At 48.2% G+C, this 27,517-nt stretch overlaps 1 protein-coding gene across 1 annotated transcript in view; it reads right to left on the bottom strand.

Moving 5' to 3' along the window:
• Nucleotides 1–27,517, bottom strand: part of SYN3 (synapsin III) — a 453,079-nt gene that overhangs the window by 389,689 nt on the left and 35,873 nt on the right. The window contains exons 2-3 of the mRNA XM_046646801.1: nt 26,814–27,275; nt 8,402–8,459 (exon numbers count right to left, since the gene is read on the bottom strand). Coding sequence (XP_046502757.1) covers nt 8,402–8,459; nt 26,814–27,124 — 369 coding nt within the window. The 5' untranslated portion in view covers nt 27,125–27,275. The remainder of the gene's footprint in view (nt 1–8,401; nt 8,460–26,813; nt 27,276–27,517) is intronic.

The following is a 27,517-nucleotide window of genomic DNA, read 5'->3' as shown; positions in this document are numbered from 1 at the left end:
GTGTTCAGTGATGGGAAAGTGACAGTAAAAATAGCTACTGACACTTATTGAGCACTTTCTATACGCCAGCCTCTGCTTTGAGGTCATCACACGTGGTAATTTCTTTCAACCTCATGACAACTCTCAAGGTAGGTCTTATTATTACTATTACTATTTTCATTTTACATATGAGGAAATAGCGGCACCGAGAGGTCAAAATACTTGCTCAAGTTCACTCAGGAAGCGGCAGAGCCCAGATTCAAACCCAGGAGGTGTGGCTCCAGAGTCTGAGCTGTTATACTAATCATATAATCTAAAGACACAGAGCTACACTGAAAGATAAACAGTGAACATTAACTCTTGGGGGAAAACAAAGAACAAACAGAACTGTTGACAGTGGAACTACGCAGCAATAAGCCAGAAACATCAAATGATGAGTAAGCGTCTCAGGGTTAGTCAGGAAAGGAGAGGTCTTCGGCTGGAAGAACGTCTCACAAGAATTTGTATTTTATCCAGTAGATCCAAAGAGTGGGGCGAGAGAGGAAAGGACAGTGAGATACACGCTCAAGGAACCCGAGCTAAGAAAGGCAAATGAGCTTGATGGAAACAAATTCGAGACCCAACATACACTCTGATAGCTTGACTTTGGTTAAGAACTATGGCCCTGGAGTCAGCTGAGCCTGGGTTCAAATCCCAGCTTCCCCACATTCTTACTGCTGTGTGACCTTTCCTGGGCAATTTATTTAAGCTCTCTGAATTTCAGCTTCCTCAGCAACAGGCATATTGTGTGGGTTAAAAGAGTTAATTCACGAGAAGCACTCAACATGGTACCTAGCACACAGTTCACATTCAATAAAAGTTTGCTACCATCACCAATACTCTTCTTTCTCCATTTCTCTATTGTCTTCTTAAATTGGTAAGCCTAACGGTAGATCCAAGATGGCAATAAACAGACAGTAATCAACACCACGGTTAAGGAGAGAAACACTTGCTCCTCTAATGAGTTATGTTTCAGCTAATACATCCTAGTGTCCCATCTGCTTTTTTCTATTCCCCCCAGCTGGTTCTTAGATTTGAAAAGAAAAAGGCCTCCATGGAGACCTGCACGCTTTTAAAAATAATACAAAACAGAACGTCTGAGGTCAGGGTAAGCCAAGCCAAACAAATAAATCTTGCAGGATTGTGTTAACAAAACAAGGCTTAGTGATGAGAGCGGGTAGAGTTCTGCCGAACTCAGCCCTGCAGAGAAACCGCCCAGCTCTGGTGAATTTCAAACACAAGGAGGTCAAATGGGAAGATCAAATTATGGAGCACTTCAGAGTTCAGCATCAATGCTCGGGCTGTAACTAGGAGAGCATTCTGTGCAGGATGGACTCCAGAACCCATGGGTCACACGGAGTCCTAGAAATCCAGACCAGAAGGGTCTTATAGATCATCTGTACAACCTCCATGGAGGGTAATTTGGCAATATCTATCGGGATTTTAAGTGACCTGGGAGGTAGACTCTGAGATGGACGTCAGCCTGCGGGAGGTTCATTAGCAAGTGCTCAGGGGGGAATCACCCCCACTGGAAGAAAAGAAAAGGAAGGAAGAACTGGAAGAAGGAGAAGGCGGGCTGTACTGCTGTCTCGGCAGAAGCCTCTGCCAGCCCCACAAAGAGCTCTGAAGCTGGGATGGCTCTTCAGGGTTGTCCCAAATTGGGGTAAAGGAGCTGGGTCTTTCTACCCTGTGCCAGGCAGTGATTGAGAGCAGCTGCCCCCAGGAAAGAGCTGTGACCTTGGGCGAGGCAGCTCTCTCCACCTGAGGCACTTCCAAAAGAGGGCTGACAGCTGAGGGCTGTCTTCTGGTAGCAATTCCAGCAGCTGGAATAAAGTCCTCCATTCCTCAAGGTGCATTAGAGCAGCCACTATACGCAATGCTTTTGGAACCAGTTATTCTATTTCTAGGAAGGAATCCTACGGATATACTAACAAATGTTTGAAATGACATAGGTTAGTACTGTTTATAACAGTAAGATTATGGAAAATAAATTATGGGATATCCATATGACAGCACTCTAGGCAATCATTAACAAGAATGAGGCAGCTCTCACGGAATAAACACATACTCTCATGGAATAAACTCCAAGATATATGAAGTGAACAGTCAGAGTGCAGAATAGTATGGCTAAGCACAACCGTATGTGTGGGTGTTGAGCAACTAAAGGGGATGGGCTGTGCTCACTGTCTATTGCCACTCAGCCCCACACCCATCTTTCTACATTTTCTCCTGCACTATGGGGGCTGAAAGCCTAAATCTACACCTCCCAGATTCTTCTGATACATGGTTCCAGTTAATTTCTAGCAATGGGAGGCATTCATGCAGTGAAGGAAGTTAGGAAGAAGGTAGCAACTACCTTGCTTCTGGCGGTAGCTACAGAAACTTTACCAACAGCAACAGCAGATGGGGAGCAGGTCGCTGACAATTCCTGCAGTATGAGTGGGTTTGCAGGCTCATGGTTCTCCACTGGCCATGGTGGCAGTCCCAACAGCAGCAGTGGCAGTGACAACAGTGACTGTAGGATTGTTAGGGCTCTGGGTAATATGCTGTCCCATTTTTACTCGCCTGCAATCAATCCTCCTTATTAAACCCTCCTCTGAAATACCTGCCCCACTACACTTCTGACCAACTACCATTTGTGAAAAGCAAAGGAAAAGAAACATATATGTGTTTAGATCATTGTATTTAAAGTCTCTCCGGAAAGTTGCCTAAGGAACTAGTGATAATGGTTAAATGAACTGGTAAACAAAAGGTTAAGGAGAACCAGGCTGGTGGGGGCAGGATAGGAGGTAGAATTTTCACCAGATACCGTTTTTTAACTTTGTAATTTTTGACTATTTGAATATATTAATTTTATCCAAAAAATAAATACAAGAAAAAAATAATAAAAGTTATCTCTTATTAAGTACATAAATTTGTGTGAAATATTCCCCAAATTAACCATCCAATTTCTGCTGGAGTATTCCAGCACAGATGACTCCATACCTACCAAAGGGACCTGGCCCATTCATCCTTATCAGCACTGCTTAAGAACGTCTGTTGCGATCCACCTTGTTGTAGGTTGTACCACTAGCCTGAGCTCTGATCCCAGTGAAACAATACAGGGTTGTGGTTCAGCACACGTGCAGATGAAAACTGCACTCAAATTCCTCCTCTATCGCTCATTTCAAGCAGCATGTTTAACCTTTCAGAGCCTCAGTTTCTTCATCTGCAAAATGGGGAGAGCCATAGCATCCATCTCAAAGGGTTGTGGCGAGGTTGAGAAAAGATTGTGCATGTAAAGTGATTTAACCGACACCCTTGGTTATTGTTCTTGATATCTCCAACAGTGGCAGAAAAAAATGTTGGACAAGAAGAGAGCCCTGAAGTCAGACTGGACGGGTTCAAAAAACAGGCTCCTGCTAGGGGCTGGCCCCGTGGCCGAGTGGTTAGGTTCGCGCGCTCTGCTGCAGGCGGCCCAGTGTTTCGTTAGTTCGAATCCTGGGCGCGGACATGGCACTGCTCATCAGACCACGCTGAGGCAGTGTCCCACATGCCACAACTAGAAGAACCCACAACGAAGAATACACAACTATGTACCAGGGGGCTTTGGGGAGAAAAAGGAAAAAATAAAATCTTTAAAAAAAAAAAAAAAAAAAACAGGCTCCTGCCAACTGTAAGTTGGGCAACCTTGGGAAAGCCACTTAGTGCCTCTGAGTTTCAGTTTCTGTAGGATGGAGGCAACGGTAATGCCCATCCAACAATAAAAAGCAGTTAGCCTTATCTTGTAAGGACTCAACATATAGTAGCTCTTACTATTTTCAATCCACTTTTTCAGGTAGTAGATATTTGCAAAGAGCAGACTGGTCCTATCAAAGACCTTTCTTTCTTTGCACTGAACATCTCCACTTCCTTACACTGATCCTCTTTTCTCATAGATGTGAGTCTCCACTCTGTACTTTGATAATGCAGCCTGAAGTGGCATCAGATTTGGGGTTTGTGACAACCACAACTATCGTTCACTGAGCACCTAACATATGTGCCAGAAGCTCTGCTAAGGATAATTACTTACACTAACTCATTTAATCCACACAATAATTCTAGAGGGTAGAAATTATTACCCTCATTTTTCAGATGAGGAAACTGATGTTTAGAGACGTTATAAGTGGAAGGTCAACACAGCTAACATATGGTGGAGATGACATTTTTCTCCAGTCTATCTTACTCTGGAGCCATAATCTTAACCTCTACACCATACTTCCTCCCACAAATATTAAGAATTTATTCAACTCCAATCTTAGGTCTTTTTTTTCTCCTTACGTGATTTTAATAAGCTAAGTGTTCCCAGTCTGGCTCCTCTTCAGCTGAGTTTTTGAATAGGACCTTATATTGTATCCCCCATTCAATTTGATCGTATCAGATTTAATCCAGCATATTCCCTCTCATTCAGCTTCAAGGGATCTGCAACTTTAATCTGATGAGGTGCTATTAAGAAGGAGGAGGAGAACAAAGCCAGGGGCAGAGATTTTTGGCAAGCCGTTAGATGTATTTCCCTCAAGGTATTTCCATCAAGTAGTCATTTCCTAATAGGAGTAACGTTCAACCTTTTACCAACCCACCAAACTGAATTAACATCCAACCTCCATTTCTCTATTGTTGACAATTATTTCTTGAAATATCACACAGTCTTTATGGTTTATATCTGCAGCAAATGTCCTTTCTAGGAAAGGTTGCTCCAGAAAGAATTGTGGACGGAAGGCTGAAGTGGGTATGAGAAAAAATATACATGATGGTCTTGAGTGTTTAAAATACTTTAAGGGAAAAAAATCCCACTTTTGCTTCCAGAAGACATTTAAGCTGAGGAAATAAAGGGCAGAAGATGAACAGGATTCCAACCAACAGCCTTCCCTAGGATCCACCTACACCCACCTGAACCCATCCCAACTGTAATATCACACAACGACGGGAATCAGAGGGAGCCACTGGCATTCGTATATGAATCTGTGACTTGTCCAGCTTCCTTCCTCGGATTCAAGGACAGGGTCTTCACCTCCTCTTGCCTTTCTCTCCATCTGCTACAGTGAGGCATCGTTGTTCCTTACCCCTTGGTTCCTCCATTAACACCAAGGAAAGACTGACCATGGTAATTTCCGTCTTTTTTTCATTAGAGAAGAATGAAGTCTGAGGCTCTATCTCACCAAGTCCTAGTCCGCTGGTATCTCAGAACTGTGAGTTTACTTGGTGTTAACCCATTCATTAACCTCATTGCTTAGTCCCACAGAGGCGTCAATTATACTTATGGAGTAAAAGACCCTTTGCCTCAAGTCTAAACAGAGGGGAGCTTGACGTGCCAACCACCCTGGCCGGAACCTCTCAGTCCCTACTAGGACAGTGCCGTGAGGCTCTGCAGAGCCAACAGGGCATTCTGGGTAATGGAATGCAATATGGCGCAGTTCCCCTCACTGGCCACACCAGGGTTTCTTCATTCCTGGCCCTGCGAGAGCCCAGGCAAACAGTTTTTGAACTGGGGGGAAGAGGGTGGAGAGAAGGGGCGGAGGCTTCCTCTAGGCCAACCACAACTAACTCATTCACTCTGTCCAGCAAAACCCAGACAGTGCAATTATTGGTTAATTTGGCCTTCAGTTGGGAGACAGACATCCAAAATGTGAGGCCAGCTCAGACTAAACAGTGGCTTCCATCCTAAGACTTTTCTCAAGAGCTAGAAGCTTCGTGTGAAATTCCTGGGGGGTTGCTTATGTGACCCACCCATTGATCCAGATGGGAAAAGACAAACGACTCAGACTCCAACATGAGTCTAGGAAGGCATGTCTTCCAGGGAAAAATGCCCAAATGACCTCCTAATTGGTCTCCTGGCTAATTTGCCTTCCGGCTTCCATGGAGGGGGATGGCTGGAAATCAGGATGACTCTAAATTAGCCAACATTTTCCAGTGTGATTGGAGCCCTCATAGACTGGCTGAGAGTCCCTAAAGCCCTCCGATGAGTTATTCTAAGGGCAATTCCCGCCGACGTTTCTGCTCATAGATTTTGTACCCATAAGTTGGGCCAGGAGCAGCACTGAGATAAAAGGGTAAATTAATACATGCCTCTGGGGTTGTCACCAATGGGATCACACAGGGAAGTTAGGCTGGCTGCTGAGCATTAACCAAATGGTTTATGAAAAACCCAGATTTTTGAGGGTAGATTAAGGAGCAGTGATTTATCTCCCTTGGAAACTGAGAAGCAGCCTGGAATCTGTGGAATCTATCAGTTATTCATTCTGCAAATATTTTCTTCAGTTCTAGTAGGTGCCAGGCCCTGTGCTACTTAGCAGAGCAAGATCCAAGCAGCCATGGTCCCCACCCTCATGCAAAGAACCCTACACCTAAATATATGCATAAGGACTAGAGAGGAAAAGTTGGGGGGCTATGGAAGTGATTCACCAGGTTAGCTGATTTAGATCAGGGTGTGAGGGCTCAGAGAAGGAGTCTTTGAGGAAGGGATTTAAATGCTAACACTTCAAAAAGTCTAATTTGCCTTTTTAGAAAGATCACTCTGGATTTAAGACAAAAATTAAATTGGAAGTGGATGAAGACACGGAGTTGGGAGGCTATTGGTTAGGAAGATTGGATGAGGGGTGATGATGGTGTAGCCAAGGACCTAGGCGATGGGGATGAAGAGAAGTAGATGGACCAGAGAGAGACAGAATGTGGAGTCAATAGGACCTGGTACTGAATGGGTATAGTGGTGGTTTCTGGCTAAGGTCGAAGGTAGATGGTGACACTCTTCACTGAGACAGGGAACTTGGGAGGACAAGTAGGTTGGGGACCAGGGGAAGATGATGTGTCCTGTTTGGGAGTCAACCACACTGGACTCCCCATCATTCCATACCCTGTACTTCTGGTCTCCTTAGCTTTGCTCATACTGCTTCTTTCTCACATACTCTTCATGTCGCCATCTGCAAGTGCGGAAATCCTACTCATCCTCCCAGATCCATTTCACATACCGCCCCCTGCTCGGAACCACTTCTGACTCCCTCAATTCGTTGTGGCCTCTGCTGCCCACACTGCTAAGTCTGGATCGCTCTTTCCTGGACTTCACCTGTGTTGAGGTTCTGTGAAGACCTACCTTGCCTCCCTTCCTAGACCACAAGCGTTTTGGACAGAGCCTCTGCTTGCACATCCTCGTTGCCCACATGTTAGCCAGCTAGCATAGTAGACGTTTGACAAATATTTATTAAGTGAGTAAAAATAACCTGCTCTCTGCCATGGAAGGAAAACCAGTAGACATTGGACTCAGTTGAAAGCCACAGGATCAAATTGAAATTCAAGCTGTAGGTGTCTTAATACTAAGCCAACTCAACTCTGCTGCTCAGAAAGGCTTTCTGTTCCTCCAACACACCAAACTCAAAGAGTGCTGGAAGAGCCATAGCCCTCTATTCTTTTATTATGCTTTTCTGAGGTCATCTTATAGCAGGGACCTTTTCTATCTTAACTGCTTGCCTGTGGTGATGATGATGATAATAAATGGGCAACATTTACTAAGGGTTGGTATGTACCAGGCACTGTTCTAAGTACATTTCATGGACTAAAAATTGATGCTTTTATGACCCCAAGTGTACAGATGAAGAAACTGAGCTGCAGAGGGCTTAAGTGTTGCTCAACCAAAGTCACAAGGTTAGTTGGGATTTGAATCTAGAGTCTGGTTCCAGTGCCCACACTCTGACATGCTCTCCTAAGGCCAAGCACAGTGTTTGGCACTGAGTAGGTCTCTAACAAGTGCTCACTGAATGAATGGGAGGAGCCCTAGATCTGGCGACCACAAGTTCTAGTCCTAATTCCGCCAGTGACTTCCTATGTAGCCTTGAGCCACATGTCCTTCTTTCCCCATTAAATGAGGGGTCTGGATATTGAAATTGGTGGTAATAACAAGGGCCAGTATTTGAGATTCTAATTTCTTTTGAAGTTTTAAGTAATTTAATCCCAACAAAAACAATACAAGGAAAATGGGACTCAGAGAGATGAAGTCACTTTCCCAATATCTAGAAAATGAAGGAGTCAGGATTCAAACCCATCGTGCTCCCAAGTTCAAGTGATTCAAGAAGCCTTTGGGACCATGCTGGGGATGGGAGGAGATGGGACAGGATGGAGGAGACAGACTTTTGGGCTCCCCATGCCCATTTCCATCAGAGAAGCTCTACTTGTCTCTATTTGGTAGAATGATTACCTTTGAAGAACGGTTCTGCTGCTAAAACAAAAAGGGTTGAAAACCATTGGGCCAAATAATTCTGGAACTTAATAAGACTCCAAAGTATCAGCCAGGATTTGTCTGGTAATCTCGGCTCATTATGGCTCCAGCTGTAGAAAAGGTCAGGACGATAGCGCTAAAGACTCAGCTTCAACCTACCTGCTCCACTCGGATCTCAATCTCTCCGTTCACCTTTTTCCCATGGAAATACTTGGCCCTGTGAAGGAGAGGAAGAAATGATGATGACTCTGAGTAAGGATGCAGACCGCTTTACTCTTTCCTCCCTCCTGGCCTTACCCCCAGAGGTGCATATTCACACATTCTCTATCTTCCTGCTCTCTCTTCCCACCTTGACTGTTGATTTTCTCAATATTTATCCACATTGTGTGGGAGAGAGGAAAGAGTACTGTATGGGAGGACTGGAGACTCAGGTTCTGGTTCTGCTAAGTCATGTGACCTCCCTGTGTCTCAGTTTTATCCTCTGTAAAAGGAAGATATTAATACCTGCATAATGTATTTCTAAGGATTATGTTAAGGATCAAATGAGATAAAGAATTCTATATAATAGTGCAGAATTATTTTATTCAGTTACATCCTACATACTTCAAAAAGGACTTATTAAATTGATCTATCCATCTGTTCATTTCTCTATTTGTCCATGTGTCCAGTGAAGCACATTTCATCTACCCCTTTGTCCATCCATCCATCCATCCACCCTTCCATCATCTTTCCCCTACACCCCTACATCTGTCTTCCTATTATCAGTAAATGGCATCCCGTCTACTCAATTACTCAAGGCAGAAACACAGACATCATTCTTGTTTCCTTTTTCTCTCTCTCTATCCCCATTGATTCTATATTCTAATTATTTCTCAAATCCATCCATTTGCCCATTTTTCTCTATAATCATCCTAATTTTGACCTCCTTCATCGCTATTCTCATACAGATTCTCTTTTCATACTCTATTTTTCTTTGATAGCACTTACTACAATTATAATTAGTTACAATTAACAACTGTGTTTAGTGCCTGTGTCCCACCAAACTATGAACACAGTTCCTTGAGGTCAGGAACAATCTATCTAATTCATCATTGTATTCTCAGCACCTCCCAGAGTGCTTAACACATACTAGGAGCCCAATTAATATTTGTTGAACGAATAAAGATTGAAGAGATAGGTGAAAAAAAAAACCCCACTTGTTGACTACTTACTCTGTGCCAGAAACTGTGCTGTTGGCTTTAACCTGGAGCCTTTCTCATTTAACACTTACAACCACCACCATGACATGGGTATTATTATTTCCATCCTATGGACAAGGAAACTGAAACCCAGAGAGATGAAATACTTTGCCTAAGCACCTTGAATCTTGGTCTCCTAACTCCACATCTATGTATTTGTTCAACCCTGAAAACTAGCAGCGAATGTTGGGGTACTCCTGGGTTTAGATGTCCTCCCACAAAGCAAAAGTAATAAAAGTTTCCACTTGCCCTTTTTGATTGTTGGTGTGATGAAAACAATGGTTCTTAGTCACTTGCTGTAAGCATTTCCATAAACCTTCTCTTGGGAAGAGACAGCTCTTTGCTCCCAATACCCATCCTCCTCTTTTCCCGCAATGAGAGACTTTATAGATTGACACCAAAAAATGTATATTCCAACTCTCCATTCAGCTAGGTGTGTCACAAGGTTGAGTTCTAATCAATAATTTACAAGCATGACACCAAAGAAGCTTCTTCGTACTTTCTTCTTCTATTCTTTTCCCCGGAACATCAACATTGCCATCAATTTTTCAACCTTCCATTTGTGAAAGAAAGAATCCTTTCTACAAGTTCTCTGACCAAGCTTTGTCTGTCTGCTTCCAAAGTCTCTCTGTCTACACTTAGCCAATGCCAGTGGAATTCATCTCTTTCCAACACCGCCTGAATGACTGACTGACAGCTCTAATACTAACGTCACCTTTGCTTACAACGTTCACAGGCTCAGGTGTAAACCAGGCAGGATTTTAGTGGGACACGAGCTGTTAGCGTGACTTGAAAGCAAGATTTTGGTTTTTTTCTCCCATGATGGTCTTAGACAAAATGTGTGTGCAGCCAGCCTCATGCAAAGGGATCCTTTTCACGTAGTTTGTGAATTTTATCACCAATCCTTAAAGGTAGTGTCGCAGACTCCAGACACTGTGATAAGCCCATCTCTAATATTTGTGAGGCCTGGGGCAAAAGAACAAATAGAGGCCTATGTCTCATATGCTTAATATTTGAAGTTGATAAACAAAACTGGCAAACATTTAAACAAAACAGGTCTGTCTTCCTTCCTGGACAAACACAACTTCATAAAGACTTGGAAGGGTCAGAATTTCGACTTCTCAGAATTCTTGGAGTTCTACCCATAACATGGCGGAATGGGGCTTGCCAGCTCCTGGTTGCCACTGTCCTCCTTAATTCTCTTCCCACCTCCTCTCTGTCCTGCACCGCTGGGGCTTCTTGTTCAGGCTCGTGGATAGCCTAGGCCATGTGGCCAAACTTCTTCTCCTCACTCACGCCCTCATCAACAGTCGTCCCTTGGCCATGTCTTGGGAGGGAGGACCAGGGAATTGGCCTACAAAGGCCCTGGAGTTGGGTCTGGGTCCCCTTAGGCAGGGAATTCTAGGGTTCAGGGTCCCCAGCACATGGTCTAAGGGTGAAGTTTGCAGGTCCCTGGTACAGCGCCCTCCTTGCTATCAGGAGGGGTATAGCAAAGGGCCAGAACAGGACTTTAGTCAAAGTTCCTCTAGCTTAGGTTTAATAGAAGTCTTGGGTAGGCCTGGGACCTTGGGATGGTAACTAATGAGTGCCATCACTAGTATTCTGGAAAAAGCATGGATTTGGAATCATACAAGCTTGGGTGAAATCTTAGCTCTCCTACTTACTCACCACGTGTTCTAAGTAAAGGAACTTAACTCCTCTAGGTCATATTTTTCTCATTTGTCAAGTGGTGATAACATCTTCCAGCCAAGGTGGTGGTGAGAAATCACTTGATCCTCCACACAACAAGGCATAGAGTGTAGTGGACACGGGGCTGGACTGCCCAGATACAATCCCAGGTCCGCCATGCACTTGCTGTGCAACCTTAGGTAATTCACTCAACGTCCGTGTGTCTCAGCTTCCACATCTGGGAAGTGGGGATAATGACAGTAGCTATCTCACAGGGTTGCTGTGAGGATTAAATGAGGCAAGACATAGAAAGCACTTAGAACAGTTCCTGGCACATAGTAAGCACCAAAGTATACAGCCCAGGGCCTGAAACAGAATCAACAACAACAACAAAGAACGATTGACTGTTTACTCTGTGCCTACGGGTGCCGTGTAGTGGGGACCCCCAAATAAAACATCATCTTGCCCTCATGGAGGTTACACAACACAATTATGACTCACCTCACTTTGATCTGTCCCATCAGTGCAATAAGTGTTGGATGATGATAATAATAATAATAAATAGACAACATTGGTATTTAAGGCCTGCAAGCCCCTTCACACCCCTCCCCCTATTTGACCCTAATGTCAGCCCTGAGAGGTGGCAGGGCAGGGAGCAGTCCTCACATGTTCCAGATGGAGAAGTCCCTGTTCAAAGTCACACGAAACCTCTAAGTGGCAACAGTGAGTTAGATCTCATGCTTTCAGATTCAGTCCAGACCCTCTGGGCCCTTCATGATCCAGACCCTGGCGACCTATAGCCCATTTTTCCTCCAGTTCTCCACCTACCACGTGGACACACTCAGCTTTCTGTGATCCCCTACACATGTCCTAGGCTTTTACTCCTCTGGGCTTTTGCATATGCTCTTCTTTCTACTTGGGATGGCTTCCTACTCTTCTCTGCTTGGCTGCTTCTCTCTCATATTCCAAGATCCTTCCCTACTCTATCAAGCTTTCCTTGAAAGCGCCTCCCTCACGAGGCTGGGCTAGATGGCCCTCCTCTGGGTTCCCACAGTGTGCCATACCTAACAAGCATCATAACACACATCACTCCGTGTTGGAATTACACAAGGTTTGTCTGTCCCCTGCCCCCCATCCACCTAGTCTCTGAGAGCCTGGAAACCTGAAACTGCATCTCAATGCTCACTGAATCGCCAGTATCCGGCACAAAATGCCAGGGCACAGGCACATGGTTAACAAATGTTTGCTGACTGGGTAAATGAATAATGTCTTCCAGGGACAGGCCATAGGGTAGCCCATCCTTGAGACGCTTTACTGCCATCTACTGGTACACTGTTATAATACACTTACCAATATACCCTCTGGGGTCATGGTACAGTGTCCAACCTGCACAACTGGCAGCCCTTGGACTTGAGCCTATCCTGGAACTCAGAGCACTTTGCACTACACCAATACCACCCAAGCAGCTCTGGCCTTCACAAGGCCCCACCTTCCCAGAAGAAACACTTGTTTTGCCCATCTCTGGAATTTTTACTGCAGAGCCTGGCAGACAGACTCAGGCTGAAGCTGAGGGTCAGGTGGTCCATCCCCCTGCCTGGCTGGGAGTCAGAAGTCTGTCTCCTGACGGGCCACACAGACTGCTGCCTCCTTGCCGGGGGCTCATTCAGGCTTGAGCTGCCTTTGAACAGTTCTGTCTGGCAGAGGGAAGGGTAGGGATGGTCTGGAATTCTAGATGCCTTGGGGGCTGGGGTTGCTGCCTCTGTAATTGCCCGGCTGTTTGACCTCAGGCGAAATGGACAATCCCACCATGCCTGAAGGCTGCATCTCCATAATGGGACCACTTCCTAATGCCCTAGTATGTTTATTCTCATAACGAGCTCCTTCAATATCCTGACCAATCCGTCAAGCCCTCAGCCTTGGGAAGGGGGTGGGGGCAGCTCTTGATTCCACCAAGCTTCTATCTCTGTGGGTGGTCTCATTTTTTTACCGCCACATCAGAGGCACCAGGAAGGAGAATATTATAAACCCGGTGCCGCCTGGGGTGGGAAATCCCTAGTTTGGGGAGGCGGTATGTGGTGTGTGAGAGAGATTTATGAGGAGCGGGTACCCAGTTCTTTCCTGGCTACAGCAGGAGCAGGAGGAAGAGGAGAATTAGCACAAACAGGATCCACCTGTGTCCAACCAGCGCCCATCTAATAAATCCATCTGGGATGTAGAGTCAATGCGGCCAGGCCTCGGCAATGGCCTGCCCAGGGGGTGGGGTCAGGAACATTCTGTCTCAGGCACAGCTGTGTCCCCACGGGTTGCCCCTCCTGGGGGAGTGGATGGTGAGGGCGGAGAGGCAGGGATCCAGTTCCAGAAAGAGACTTTTATGTTTCTGATGCAAGAGGTCCGTTGCTCATTTGTGGCATGGACAGAGGCAGGTGGAGATGGGCAACGGACCACGCAGGAGACTGCTGAAGGTAGACACCCTCAGGCCTTTCCCAGTTAGCAAGATCAGGAGAGTCACGTGGCAGCTTGGATGGATGGACGCATGGCAAAAGCAGGCACTTAGAACACAGAGGTCTAATTTGGAGATCCAATTTTAGCTCCTTCATTTACTCCCACAAAGAGCTAACCTTCCTGGCTCCTTCCCACTGCAGAGGGGACCCTCCACTGAATGGGGCAGGCTCTCCACACCTCCTTGCCATTAGGGGACTCTAGTGAATTAGGAAGGGGAGGAACCTCTGAAGGTGACAAGATCCCTTGCACCTGCACAGGGATCTGTGAAGGTAAGGAACTGAGATGCACGAGGGCCCGAGCCACAGGATGTGACAAATATCCCCTCACTGGCTTCTGACAGCAATAGGGAAGGAGATTTTAGTGGGTAGGTCTGGCCACAATTCACCTCATTTATTCATTCCCTCATTTAACCTCTATTTACTGGGCACCCTTCTGGGCACTGGGCGGAAGGCTGATAGAGACCTTGCTCTTGTGGAGCTAACATGCTCTTGGAAAAGTGAGAAAACTAAGCAGGTGAAAAAAGAAGTGCTGAGCGCTATGAATACAATGCACAAAGTGATAGAGGATAAGAGGTGGGGGGCAGGGGCGATGTGACTCGGTTGGTCAGGAAAGGCTTCTTGGGAAGACACTCAGCACACCTTGATGGCCCACCTACTACGCCCCAGAGCCTGCAGGCCCTGAGGAAGTACGTATGAAGACAACATAGTCGTGGCCTCAGGGGGCTTCTACCTAACAGGAGGGAGAGACACATTAATGGACAATGACCACACAGAGCATTAGCCTGAAGATCCAGGTCAGCCCACAGAAGGGACACCCAGGCCAGTCTGAGGGCCAGGAGCTGCTTCCCTGGGGAAGCGGTCCAGTTCATCCATCATTCCACCCAATATTTGGTACCTATTCTTTGTCAGAGCCAAGGGCTGCAGAGATGAATGTGAGAGGGTCTGGATGTGTTTATTCTCAAGGGCAAATGAGTTGGGCAGGTGCTGGGGGACTGAGGCGGCTGACGAGTTCTCCTGGGGCATGTCCCTAAGTGTGCAGGAAAAATGAGGGGCAGGCATAGAGTGGAAGACCTAGCCTTGAGTTGGCAGCTCTGGCACCTGCTACACGATTTCGGACAAGCCACTGCTTCCTCCTCTGCAGAATGGTGGCAGGATGATCTACCCATAGGGTTGTCATGAGGATTAAATGAGGATGCAGATTTGAAGGCCTCTGGGAACCTGCCAAAAATGTGCTGGCAAGTGGGCTGTTCACCGGTGGACTGCCGGGCAGGACTTCATCTCTCTGGGTGGGTGGGAGCTGCTGGCCTTAGAGATGGACCCAGGTCCCGTCTGGCTCTGCTGTTTATTTCCTAGGGCCTCAGACAAACACCAAGCTTCCCGAGCCCCAGTTTCATTTGTAAAAATAAGGACATGACTGTGTCTGCCATGAGGCCCCCATGAATGACATCCCTGACACACGGCAGTTGCTTAACGTTCATCTCTTTCCCTCTCGTCCTTAAACAGGAAGATAGAGGGCTGACATCAGTTGGGTGTGTCCCTGGGGAAGTGACATGTCACTTCCTCTTTCCAAGAGGAGGAAGGAGGCAGTATCTTCCTTGCTCTAAATGGAACTCCTTCTTCAAGTCTAGAGTGATGGAAACCTGGCCTGGCTGCTCCCTGGGAGCTCCTCTTCCTCCCCAGCACAGGCCTTTAGGGTCAACAAACTCATCAGTCACCCACCCACTGTGACTACAGAAGTGGGGCTAGAATGTTATCTTCTAGCCGCTACCCCTCTTCTTTCCAAAAACCCAACACTTTGTCATCCTCATTCCCATAGATATCGCAAAGTCCACAACCTTCATTCCACAAAGAGAGTTAACATTGAGAAGGCTAAGCCATTTCGTCAGCAAACATATAATGAGCATCTACTAAGAGCCCTACATGGGGAAATGCCCATGAGAAAGGTAAACACTGAAAGGTAATTCATACCGAGATGCAAGTGACTAAAATCCAATCATTCCACAAAAGGGGTTTAGATGGTATAAGGAGGATGAGAAGAAGGGGACCAGGAGAATACTGAGTGTTTGATTTAGAAAGGGAGGTGGGGTCTGTCAAGGTGAGAAGGGCAGGGCAGAGAAGAAGGCTGAGAAAAGTTATTTTCTCCCCCTCCATCCACTAATTCTTCCATCCATCCATCCATCCATCCATCCATCCATCCATCCACTTATCCATCCACTTATTCATCTGTCCATCTACTTATCCATCCATCCTTCCATCCATCCATCCATCCATTTATCCATCCACTAATTCATCCATCCATCTACTTATCCATCCATCCATCCATCCATCCATCTACTTATCCATCCATCCATCAATCTATCCATCCATCCATCCATCAATCCATCCATCCATCCATCCATCAATCCATCCATCCATCAATCTATCCATCCAACTATCCAGGGTCTAGCATGTGCTCAGCACTCTGCTAGTCCCTAGGAATTGCATTCAACAAAACAGCCCCCTTTCCATCTGGTGCTTACAGTCTAAACAAGAGACAGGCCCAGATGAGGAGCCAAACTGAATATTTACCCTGACTCCTGTCTTCTTTATCAAAAATTGCCAAGGGGCAAACCTCACGGAGTCCACAGTTTGTTTTGTTAGATTTAAATTGTATACTTTTAATTTTAAAATAGAAAATTCATATAAAAAATTCAGATTTCTGGCTTCCCTTGAAAATCCATAATGGCAACATCAGGCCATTATTCTTACATGGTAAAAATTCGCTCCGTGGTTCTTGTGTCAGTTGCTGCTGCCTTCGGTGGGGCATCAGTTCTCACACCCACCACAGTCCCCACTGCTCCCTGTCGTCTCTCTGGGAGCTAAAACCAAGTGGCAGCTGCATTTGTCCTAGAGCGTGTGCTGTTTTCCTGATAGCAGAGAAATACTTCTCTATGCCTGTGCCTTTGCCTACATCTGCCCCTTCGTGCACCGACCGCCTGGTCTCCTGTGAGCAGCTGCACAGGCAACCCCTGATTTAGCTGATTCCATTCCGAAGATGGCAATTAGCTCAGCGCAAATCTTCAGGAAACCCTTTCCCTTCCTACAAACCCAGGGTGGGAGGTCAGAAAAATGGACACGAAGCACCATCCCCTCTCCTTCCATCACAGACGGCCTCCCTCCTGCTGAGGAAACGCGTCCCAGGCAGGCTTCCACAGGCCCCGGGAGAAGAGACGTTCGGTAATGAGGCTGGCATCTGCCCAGCGACCTGCCTCCCCCAGGGCAAGGCTGTAGCCGGGCGGGTGAAGTCTGCAGGAACAGGAACAGTTATTGCCAAGAGAGCCCATGGCATGTGAGGGACTCCTTCGAAAGAAGGTCACCCAGAGGGTCTGGGTGAGAAAACCAAATTTTGAAAGATGAGGAAAGACTCCTGAGTTAACAGCTGAACTCCTCAGAGAAAGGCAAGGCCAGAACAGGAAAAATAACCAAGACACAAAGTCAGAGAGGAAAACAGGAGAAGCTTCAGGTCCAAGACTCCTTTGAGGGCTGTGGGCTGACCCCTTTACGGTCTGAGACTCCTTTGCATTATTCCTCCCAAATGGCCAGCCCCACTGTGCTTGAATACCTGCATGTGACAGGGAGCTCACTCCCTCACCAGGCAGCCCACTTTGATCTTTGGACAACGCTCCCCTTCTGTATACTGAGCTGAAATGTGTCTGCCTCTTGGTTTGCCTCAGTGGTCCCAGTTCTACCCATTGGGAGCCACACGAAACAAGCCCTCTAACTTGATGGCTTCTAAACTTGGCTCTTCATTATTTAAAAAAAAACATTTTTCCAAGTTCTACTCTAAATAATCTGATTCAGTACATCTGGCGGGACATTCAGTACGTGTGGCCTGTCCTGCATCTGTTCTGACTTCTTCTAGTAACAGCATTTGCATTTGCACGGATGGCACCAAGCTTCTCTTGCACACAGTCTTGGTGGGACTGTCCCCAGGACACACTGTGGATCAGCCAGGTTTGCTCCTCCCCGAGAAATGTGATTTTTGGACAGAGAGGCACAAGGCTGGGAAGACAGAGAATCTGACTTCTCCAGAGACTGTCCACCAGTCCTTGCCTCCTCGATCCCGGCAGAGCCCTGGGTCCCAACCTCTCCAAAACTCAGGTCTTCATGTTTTCTTTTTGCTTCTATGAGCCTCCCACATATTTCCAATAAATCCCCATTTTGCCTAAGTCAGCCAAAGTCCATTTCTTTTCCTTGCAAACAGAGAACTCTACCCAATACAGAAGGTGTATGGTAGTGGCTGGGAAGCTGAATGTCATTCGATGGAAATAGTCTTTTGAGGACAGTGATCTTAGTCCATCGTCATGGTTTGACTTATGAGGAAGCAGGCCCAGAGGGGAAAGTGGCTCAGCCAAGATCCCACAGCATCAGCAGAGAAGGGAGAAATTAGGAGGAAACAGCATCCATCAGACGTCCCCCCACCTTCCCTTCTGCTCAAAGACATTTCCCCCGGATTTTCTAGCCACAGCTTCAGAGGGTGAAGACTCTACCGGGACGGGAGACAACTCCTCACTGTTTTCCCCCTCCCTCCCTCTCTCTCTCCCCTTCTGAGCCGGGTAGGAAGCGGCAGGGGCACCGGGCCTCTGGATTGGATGGCGGGAAGACCTCACGGAGAGAGGTCAGTACTTGAAAAATTCCTCAAGTCAAAGGGCTTGGGGCTTGGGTGCCACACAAGGCCCTCACTGTGTGCGCACATTGTCTCCCTGATAAAAGGGGCCGGGCCTGGGAAAAGGGAGCCCGTCTCCAGGCGACTGGGCAGGCGGCTGGGGAATGCCCCAGGCCCCTCCTCTCCCCCAGGCACCAGGGCAGGAGGCGAGGGGGAGGGCCAAGGGGGCCCAGAGTGAGAGGGATGAGTCCAGGAGTTCAGAGCCCATCCAGGTGGTGCTGGGTGGCCTCTGTGGGGCTGTGAAGGAAGCGAGGAGGAAGGCAGCCTGCTTGTCTCCCACTTCTTTCCACCTCTGCGTTTCCCCACAGGACATAGGCAGAACCTGCCCTTGTTCAAGGAGAGTTTTAGGGGGAGGGCAGTGGTAGGGAGAAGCGGAAGGATTTTGTTTCCTGGAGCCAAGGGTCTTCAACAGAGAGGTGTGTGTCTCAGCTTTGAGCCCCCACAGCTCTTGGAGGAGGGGACCGACTCTGGCCCCCATCTTCTCATCTTCAGAGTAGAGTGTCTGCCAGCCTACCAGCATCCAGACGCCCCTCCTCCTGGGCTTCTGGAAGACAGCCCTCAAGCATATCCAGCTGAACTGAGAAGCATGCCAAGTGGCTTCCTTCCCCCTGGCTCCCTATGCTATTATATTCACCAGCAATTAGTAATTGCAATTAATCGTTAATAACAGTTACCATTTCAGTGCTTGTTATGACAGGCTAAGCCCTCTACGAGCCCCACCCATGCCATCATCTCTAATCTTTTCAATGACCCTTCAAGAAAGATACCCCACGGTCCTGTCTTACCGCTGAGGAATGTGAGGGTGAGGTGGGACTTGCCCAAGGTCACATGAATGGGAGGGAAAACAGGGACCCAGGCAGTCTGCCTCCAGACTGTCCACTCCCTGCTGGTGACTGACAGTTCTCAGTCCGCATGACAGGCAGGGAAAGCTGCTCCCTGAGAGTGGGGTGAATTGGATGGCCTGGTTTGGCTCCCCAATCAGAAAGCAAGAGAGCTCAAAGGCCAGCCTCTCTCTGGGCCCATCTTAGCAGGGCTGGGCAGTCTCTCACTGCCATCCCCCATAAGGAGGGTGGCCAGATAAAATACAGGACGCCCAGTCAAATTGGAATTCCCGATAAACAAATAACTTTGTAGCATAAGTCTGTACCAAATAGTGCATGGGATATACTTCTACTGATTCATTGTTTATCTAAGTATTACCTGGGCATCTTGTATTTTATTTGCTAAATCAGGCAACTCTACCCAAAAGCCACTGCGGGTGATGCCAGCTCTGAGTTCAAAGCCCCTGCAGGTGGCACAGGGGGAAGCAGAAGGTCTTGCTCACCCTGGGGCCAATGCCAGGACGCCCCGCAGTCCTCATGCCTCCACTCCAAGCAAGCTGAAGCAGTTCAGCCCCTATGGTGGAGGCTGGAGACACGGAGTTATCAGCTGGATGGGTAGGAGGAGGGGAGCTGTGGGGATAGCATGGACATGTGGGGTGCTCTTCCTGAATTCCAGCTGCCCTGGAATTCAGTGTTTTCTGAGACACATTCTCCCCCAGGGCATCCTCAATCCTGAACTTTGCCTTAATAATAACCACCGCCTTGGCAAGAGCATCCATTTATTCATTAAATCACCCATCTGTCCTATCTCACCACATGCCAGGCACTGTGCTAGGCTCCGAGGATACAGCAGCTAAACAAGGGTGGCGTAAGCTCCGCCCTCCTGGAAATTATGCTCTAGAACAGACCAAGCACATCACAGGGAAACAAGCCACGCACATGGAAAAGGAGAGGCACAAAGCGCTCTCACTGGAGCCTCTTAACATCCCTGGGCACCCAGTGGCATGGTGAAGGTGGTGGCATTATGATCCCCACTTTACAGATGGGGAAACTGAGACTCAGAAGGGAAAAGTGGCTTGGACAAGACCACAGAGCTGATGAGTGACAGAACTGGGACTTCCACCCCAACCTGCCCCCTGCGAGCTCTCAATTCTCTGCACTTCGTCTTCTTTCCCATTTCAACTCTCTTGGGAAACATGTCTGACATGTGTTAGGAAATGACATCTTTAATATCAAAACACAGGAAAAAAGAACAGAAAAGATCCTGTCTGAGCTCCCTTGGTGCTTAAAAAAGAGGAAAATATTCCAAGGGCAAATTAATTCCAAGGGCAATTGCTATGAAGGGTCCAATTTCCAAACCCTCTGAGATCATGAGTGTCTGGATGGCCACAGGAACCCCCTGTTCTCCTGGCCATTCCTGCTGCCCGAGGCCTCCAGCAGGGCAGGGCCGCCTGGCTTGAGGTGGGGCGCTTTCCTCTGAGGGTGAGGTCACCGGGACCCTGTGCTCGGCCTCAGTGTCGTACATGGAGTCCTGCCACCGGCTTCCCTCCCACTGCTCTCAGACGCTGGGTGTGTGTGGGCGTGTGTACCCGTGTGAGGCTGCAGAGCCCTGCTCCACAGGCCAACATCCTCGCTCAAAGCACAGGAGGGCCTGTGCTCAGGTGGGACAGGAAAACACACATGTCCAGGATGCTCTGAGCCAGATCCCAGAGGCCACTGGCATCTGTTTTGATTTTGGGCCCAGAGCTTCAGTTTTCTTTATTTATAAAATAAGAATAGTCGTAGTACTCCATACGGCTGTTGGGAGGATTAAATTAGAGAAGCCACAAAAACCATTTAGCACGATATGTGCTCAGGGAAAGTGCACAAATGTTTGCCAAATGCCAATGATGAAGACAGGACCCCATCCTCAGGCAGTTCCTGGTTTATTCCTTAGCGTGTTCATTCATTTTTCCACCCCGACTTTCCAGCATCTACTTCGTGCCAAACACTGAAGCCCCGGGTGGTGGTCAGGAGGAGGCGTGGACCCGGAAATGCCTTTTAAGAAGTTAGTCCCGTGCAAGACCCAGGCTGGCCACTCTCCTGTTTGGGCTCCTGGAGCAGGCGCAGGGGCTCTCTGTGCTCTGCTTCCTCACCTATGAAAAGCCCCCCGGTGAAATCAGGAAGGGCCAACGAGCAGTGGCGTGTTGGCAAGTGCTTAACAACTGGCTCTCTGGGGAGCCCTGAAAGCCGTGGTTCGTAGCCTCTGCCAATTTCCACGGTCTAAATGCTCTCACCGTGGCCATTGTGCCTTTCTCTGTTGAACTGAGTATGAGATGCAAGGGAAAAAGAGGATTTAAGAATGCAACCAAGGTCACTCCTCAGTTTCACTGTCACACCCCTACCCGTGTCATTACCAGTCACTCATACCCTCCAAAGTCACTCAGTCAATCAAGAGATGTTTCCCGAACACCTGTTATCTGCCTGCCCTGTTCTTGGTGCTGGGATACAAAGACAGCATCCAGGAGAGGGTGGGTGGAGGTGATGGTGGGGACACAAATGATCACACAGCGTAATGGCTCTCAGTAGATCCAGAAATGCACAGGTGCTTTAATGGGTATCATTAGCCATTACTCAGTAGGACGGTGTCGGCCGATATGCTCCAGGCCGGAAGGATGGCGGCTGAGGGGTGTTTCAAACCAAGAATACCCTTTTCATTTCCTCCCCAACAAATAAAAGAAGAAAGGAACCATAGGGAAGGTAACAATAGGTCGTTGTTGAAATGGAATAGCAGACATTCTGGGAACGAGGCCATGGTGAGGTGAGAGGAGAGGAGAGCCAGAGTTCCAGAGGACACCACGGGGAGGGGCTCGGGCAAAGCCACAGCTGCTTCTCTTCCCCCATCCCCCACCCCCACCCCAAGCCCCATCCAGAATCCAGAGACCTTGTGGGAAAAACGGAGAGTATGCAGTTGTACCGAAATCCCAACCTGGTCATGAGCAATCTTTTTTTGTCATGTTCAATGTTTTGATTTTGAAAATCCTGGGGTTTTCAAAACCTGGAGTTCTGGTACATTCTGTGGGCAATAGTAAAAAATGTGCCTATTTTTTTTTTTTTTAACTATCTCAAATAGCAGCCCTACAGTTCCCCTAGTATACAGAAAAAGAAAGAGCCAAGATTTTATACACAGGTGAGTAAAAACAGCGACACCTCAACTGTGTGTCTATATGGCTGACCCCTGAGAAAGGGTGCATCTCGGGCCCATTATGCCCACCAAGAGTCATCCTGATTGGACTGGGTGGGGGCAGTGACATGTGCTAATTGAACACTTATGTGTGTTGAGCATCAGGGACATAAAGCAGAATAAGACACGGGCCTCGTTCCTGCAGAAGAGTCAGCCACCTAACAGCCAGTTATAACACAGTGTGATATGTGCTGCCAGGGCACCATGAAATATGTTTTAAGTTATACAAACAAGGTAGTTATTAGCACTGTTGGCAGAGTAGGGTGTATCAGGGAAGACTTCACAGAAGAGGTGACACCCAAGCAGGCTTTTAAGGATGAATGGAAATTGGCCAAGGGAACAAGATAGGGAAGGGTATTCAGGGAGAAGGGAACAGAATGTGCTAAGGCCAAAAGATGTGTTTGAGAACTATATGGTGTTTGCTATTCCTACAGAAGGAACAGCAAAGCAGGAAACGGAGCTGGAGCCAGAGCCATAGGGAGGGCAGACATGCTTATGGGGACTTCGAATTTGAACTTGAGGGCGGTCATCCACCACCAAAGGATTATAACAGTGGGAGCAAAGTTTGCTGGCCTGTGCTCAGAAAGATGACGCCTTGGTGGCAACATGGAAGGTAACCAGGAGGCAAGGTCAAGACTGGATGCCTGAGGCCAGTGAAGCTGCTGGAAAATTCTAGGCAGGACAATTAGTGGAGCGGCAGTAGGGCTGAAGAAAAGTGAACTTGAGATCCAGTTCTTTTATTTCTCCTTTCCCTTGTGGCTCTCGGGACTGACTGATGTCCCCTCATCGCAGAGGACAGCACCAACTTCAGTTCAGACCGACTACTGAGCCAGACGTTATGTGGGGCTGGGCCAAAGCTCCCCAAACACCCTTGCCCTGGCCAGGTTCACCCCAAAAGGTGGTGAGATCTTAAAACACTTCCCATGAGTCCTTCTTCCCAGCAAAGGTGGCCTTGGGACCCTCTGTTTCTCCTCAGAAGATGAAAAGTCCTTCCTCCCAGGTCACTGGCCAGGTATCAGATCGTCCTTGGGGGGCCCAGCTAGCTCCCAGGGTCTGCAAGCTGGCCTCAGCCAGGAGGGGAAGAGTGAGGGGTTCAACTCCCTCACCCACAAGAAACCTGATTCTGTAGAAAGGCCCTGGACCTGGAAGGGAAGGGCAAGACAGAGGGGAGAATCTGGGGCTCAGAAGGGAGAAAAGGCAGCAGCATTGTTCCTGGTGGGGTCACCCTCCGTCCAGATGGTGGACCCTCTCTCCCCTCATTATCATCTCAAAGGGGGAAGAAAGGGGCTGTGTGGGCCAGCTTCTCCCTCTTTAACAACTTCTTCCTCTCAGGAGACAGTCCGCACAATGAGGGAGGGGCTGACCCAAGCAGCCCAGGCTGTGTTAATGCTGCCCGGGGACAGTGGGGCTAGCCCGCCACCTGCCGGCCACTCCTGGTAGCGGCGGATGCGTATCCCTGGGAGCTCTGCTGGGGAGGATGGAGAAGCCATGGCAGCCAGCATCAATTTGGAGAAAGTCGGGAATGTCCTGAGATTCAGAGAGGTTAGGAAGTTCATGAAGAATCTCGGACGGAGTTCTCCAACAGAAGCTGACGTGTGTGTGGGTAAGAAGTCTCTATCACAAACATCCAACAGAGACAGAGCCAACTTCCACGTGAGTTACCGAGCGTCAGGGTCTCACTTCCTTTTTTACGCACTGAGGGGCCAGAAAAAGATTGCTGGTCTCAAGACCTAATTAACGATTGGGCATATGAGGCATGATCAAAACAGACTGAGAGAAATTCCTCTGGCCAAAATTGTGTCCCCCACCAGTGTGCAGCCTAAAATTCACACATTGGTCATCTCTGTGGAGGAGAGACTGAAGACCAATGTCAAATTTACACGGTACCTGGCTGAAGCCATTCATTGCATTTCAACCTCACTCACTGTGCCCTACACTAGACTCAGACCATATGGACGCTGCGGGGACAGAGACCAATACGACCCAACTTTATGACCGAGGGCCAGAAGGGAAGAGTGACCAGTAGAAGGCTCTAGTGCAAGGGGGTAAATCCTAATCCATTCTACCCAATATTGGGCATGAAGAGATTAGATAGGCCTCCTAAGATGGGCTGCTGTCAAGGTGCTTAATGTTGCACAGGAGGTCACAATAGTCTGCAATAATGATACACACTTAAATAGCACTTACTGTTTACCAGACACATCCTAAGCACTTTCACATTAACTCAGATTTTAACTCTATTTACATATATTAACTCCACAAGGTCCCATTTAGGTGCAGTAACTTGCAAAGGTCATATAGCTACTATGGGGTAGAGATGGGATTTGAACCCAGACAGTCTAGCTCTGAAGTCTGAGTTCCTAACCACGGTACCATCCCATTTATTAGCTTAACCTCCATACAGGAAGGAGCTTTTCTCACAACCAGGTTTTTAAATACCACCCCCCACCCTGCCAATTCCATATCATGGCAAACCTGGACTGAGCCCAGGATAACACAGTCAGCAGAGTAAGGTCAAGCACTGGGTTAAAGAGAAACAGAAGACTACAAAGGCCATGAAGGCATTGTGATCACGGGGTGGACAGGCACAGGACCGCGCAGGCCAGAGCACGTGGGAGCAACACCTCTGCAGAAATCAACCTGGAAGCTCGAAACCTAAAGATGGTGCTTTACACAAGCACATAAGCAGAGATGCACGGGGCTTCAGGAGGAGAGCCTTCAAGCAAGCAGCAACAGCACAGATGCTGCAGACCGGCTCAGAACAGAGGCCATACACGTGACCGCCCTGGGTAAGATGCAGTGATTTCCTAACAGGACAGGAGAGACTGCCGTCTGAACAGTCTTTAATGCTGACCATATGGAATATGTATTATAAACTACAAATATCTCCCAATCCAAACTATAGGCTCGATCATTTCCACCCTGAGCGAACATCTCAAGGAATGAATGGGAGTGTACACACGCATGTAACAATGACAGAGCCCCTGGCTGCTTAGTGAACTGGATGCAGGAATTTGTTCATTTCATACATATTTACTGAGTGCCTGTTACATGGCAGCCTCTGGAGACACACGCATGCCACCTTGCCCTCCAGCCGCCATGACCGTCCTTGGGTCCACTGTCAGAACTCCTCTGGTTCCCACCCATGCATTCCTTCGCCCTGGATGGGGTGCTTCCACGTCTCCACCCGTGGGCTTACTTCGTGGACTGCAAAGTCTGTCTCCAGCTGGATTGATAATATTTTTCACCCCTCTCTACCAACAATTTGGAGTAAAGGTCTGTTCTCCAACTGCAGCTCCATGTGAGCGGCACCTGTTCACCACTTACCTGAGCCCCTGAGGCCGGGACTTGCACTCTGCTGGTGCTCGGTAACTATCCGTTGAACAACTTCTGCCCATGACTTTGACACACTTGTCCAGTCTCTGCCCTTGGAGAGCTTACCACCTACTGGGGCCTGAGAAGAGGCTGGAAGGCACATCATCTCTGCCCACCTTTGGTGTTAAAAGGACAAGTTCTGGAGCCAGTCCAGGAAAGAGCTGGGGGGCGGACTCACGCAGACTGGTCCCAAGGGTTTTAGATAAGGACTGTGGACCTGTCCACATTTACCCTCATAACCTCACTTCATGGAGGGAGGGGAGGCTGGCTGAGGCTGAAAGAAGTTAAGCAACTTGCCAGAATTATTTTAGATTTAAAAAATTTTCCGTTTTTAGAAAGGCAATACGGTGCATATACCATATGCTATATTAACACTTGCAGTGGGCTCTGGGCAGCACCCCACAGCAAACACGTGAAGATGTTTTCAGCAAATCATATGAACAAGCACAGTCAGTGGCATAATGAAGATTATTACAGTCTCGCTTCCCTTCAGGTCAGGCTTTGCTGCCAAATGGATTATAAAACATTTTCTAGGGGCTGGCCTGGTGGCACAGCAGTTAAGTGCACACATTCTGCTTTGGCGGCCTGGGGTTCACAGGTTCGGGTCCCGGGTACAGACATGGCACTGCTTGGCAGGCCATGCTGTGGCAGGCGTCCCACATATAAAGTAGAGGAAGATGGGCACAGATGTTAGCTCAGGGCCAGTCTTCCTCAGCAAAAAGAGGAGGATTGACAGCAGATGTTAGCTCAGGGCTAAGCTTCCTCAAAAAAAAAAAAATTTCTAGTTTTCAGGGGTTTTTGGACTTTAGATTTGCAGGTGAGGGGTTGTGGATCTGTACATGTCAACCCTTAGGAGAGAGTGTGGCACAAAGTGGTGACTGCCACGCAGTAGCCATGCGGTAAATGCGTTTCCTTCCCTCAGTCCGGTCTCTGATACCATGGAACCTCTCATAGCTCCACCCCTCCCTCCCCCCAAGAGAGAGGTAAGCCCCACCTCCTTTCTTGCCCCTCGGTGAGAGCCCCTGCAGACTCCAGCTTACCAGTCTGTGTGGGCATCATCAATCACCAACAGGATCCTGGGCCTTTGAACAACAGGTGTGGAGGGGCCTGGAGGCTCCATCAGCCCCGAGGGGGCCTGTGAGGTCTGCTTCATGGCACTGGAGAAGGAGCTAAAGAGGCTGGATCCTGGAGAGGAGAAGGAGGCTGCCAGGGGCTGGGGGTGCCTCCTCTCCATGGCCGGGGAAGCCGGGGAGCTGGTGGAACTGTCTGGGCGCTGCAGGTCTGTCATGTAGCCATTGGGCAGGTTGGCCACGAAGCTGCTATCAGAGAGTCGCCGCCGGAGGAAATTCATGGCTGTGGATGGATGCGATGGCTTTGTTCCTACTCAGACTTGTCTAGGTGAGGCCCAGAACACAGGCTGCCGGGGAGAGGGGGCGGGAGGGTCTTGGGCCCCCAGAGCCAGGGGGATCCTGCTCCAGTCGTCCTCAGCTGTCCTTGCTTACCTGTGGCAACAAGCCAACACACACATTAGTGGAAATGCCCCCCGTGCCTACAGCAAGCAGAGAGGTCACCTTCCTGCCCCACTGCTGGGGGCAGTGTAAAGTGGGACATCCTTGCGGAGAGGAATTTGGCAACATGTAATTAGAGCACGCCCTTTTAACCTACAATTTCCATTTTCTGGAATTCTATCCCAAGAAAGGAATCTGAGTTCCAGAAAAAGCCTCTTGCACAAATATATTTCTCA

The sequence above is a fragment of the Equus quagga genome, chromosome 19 (genome assembly GCF_021613505.1).
Source record: "Equus quagga isolate Etosha38 chromosome 19, UCLA_HA_Equagga_1.0, whole genome shotgun sequence".
NCBI classification, from domain to species: Eukaryota; Metazoa; Chordata; class Mammalia; order Perissodactyla; family Equidae; genus Equus; species Equus quagga.
This window is presented reverse-complemented; position numbering and strand designations above follow the sequence as displayed.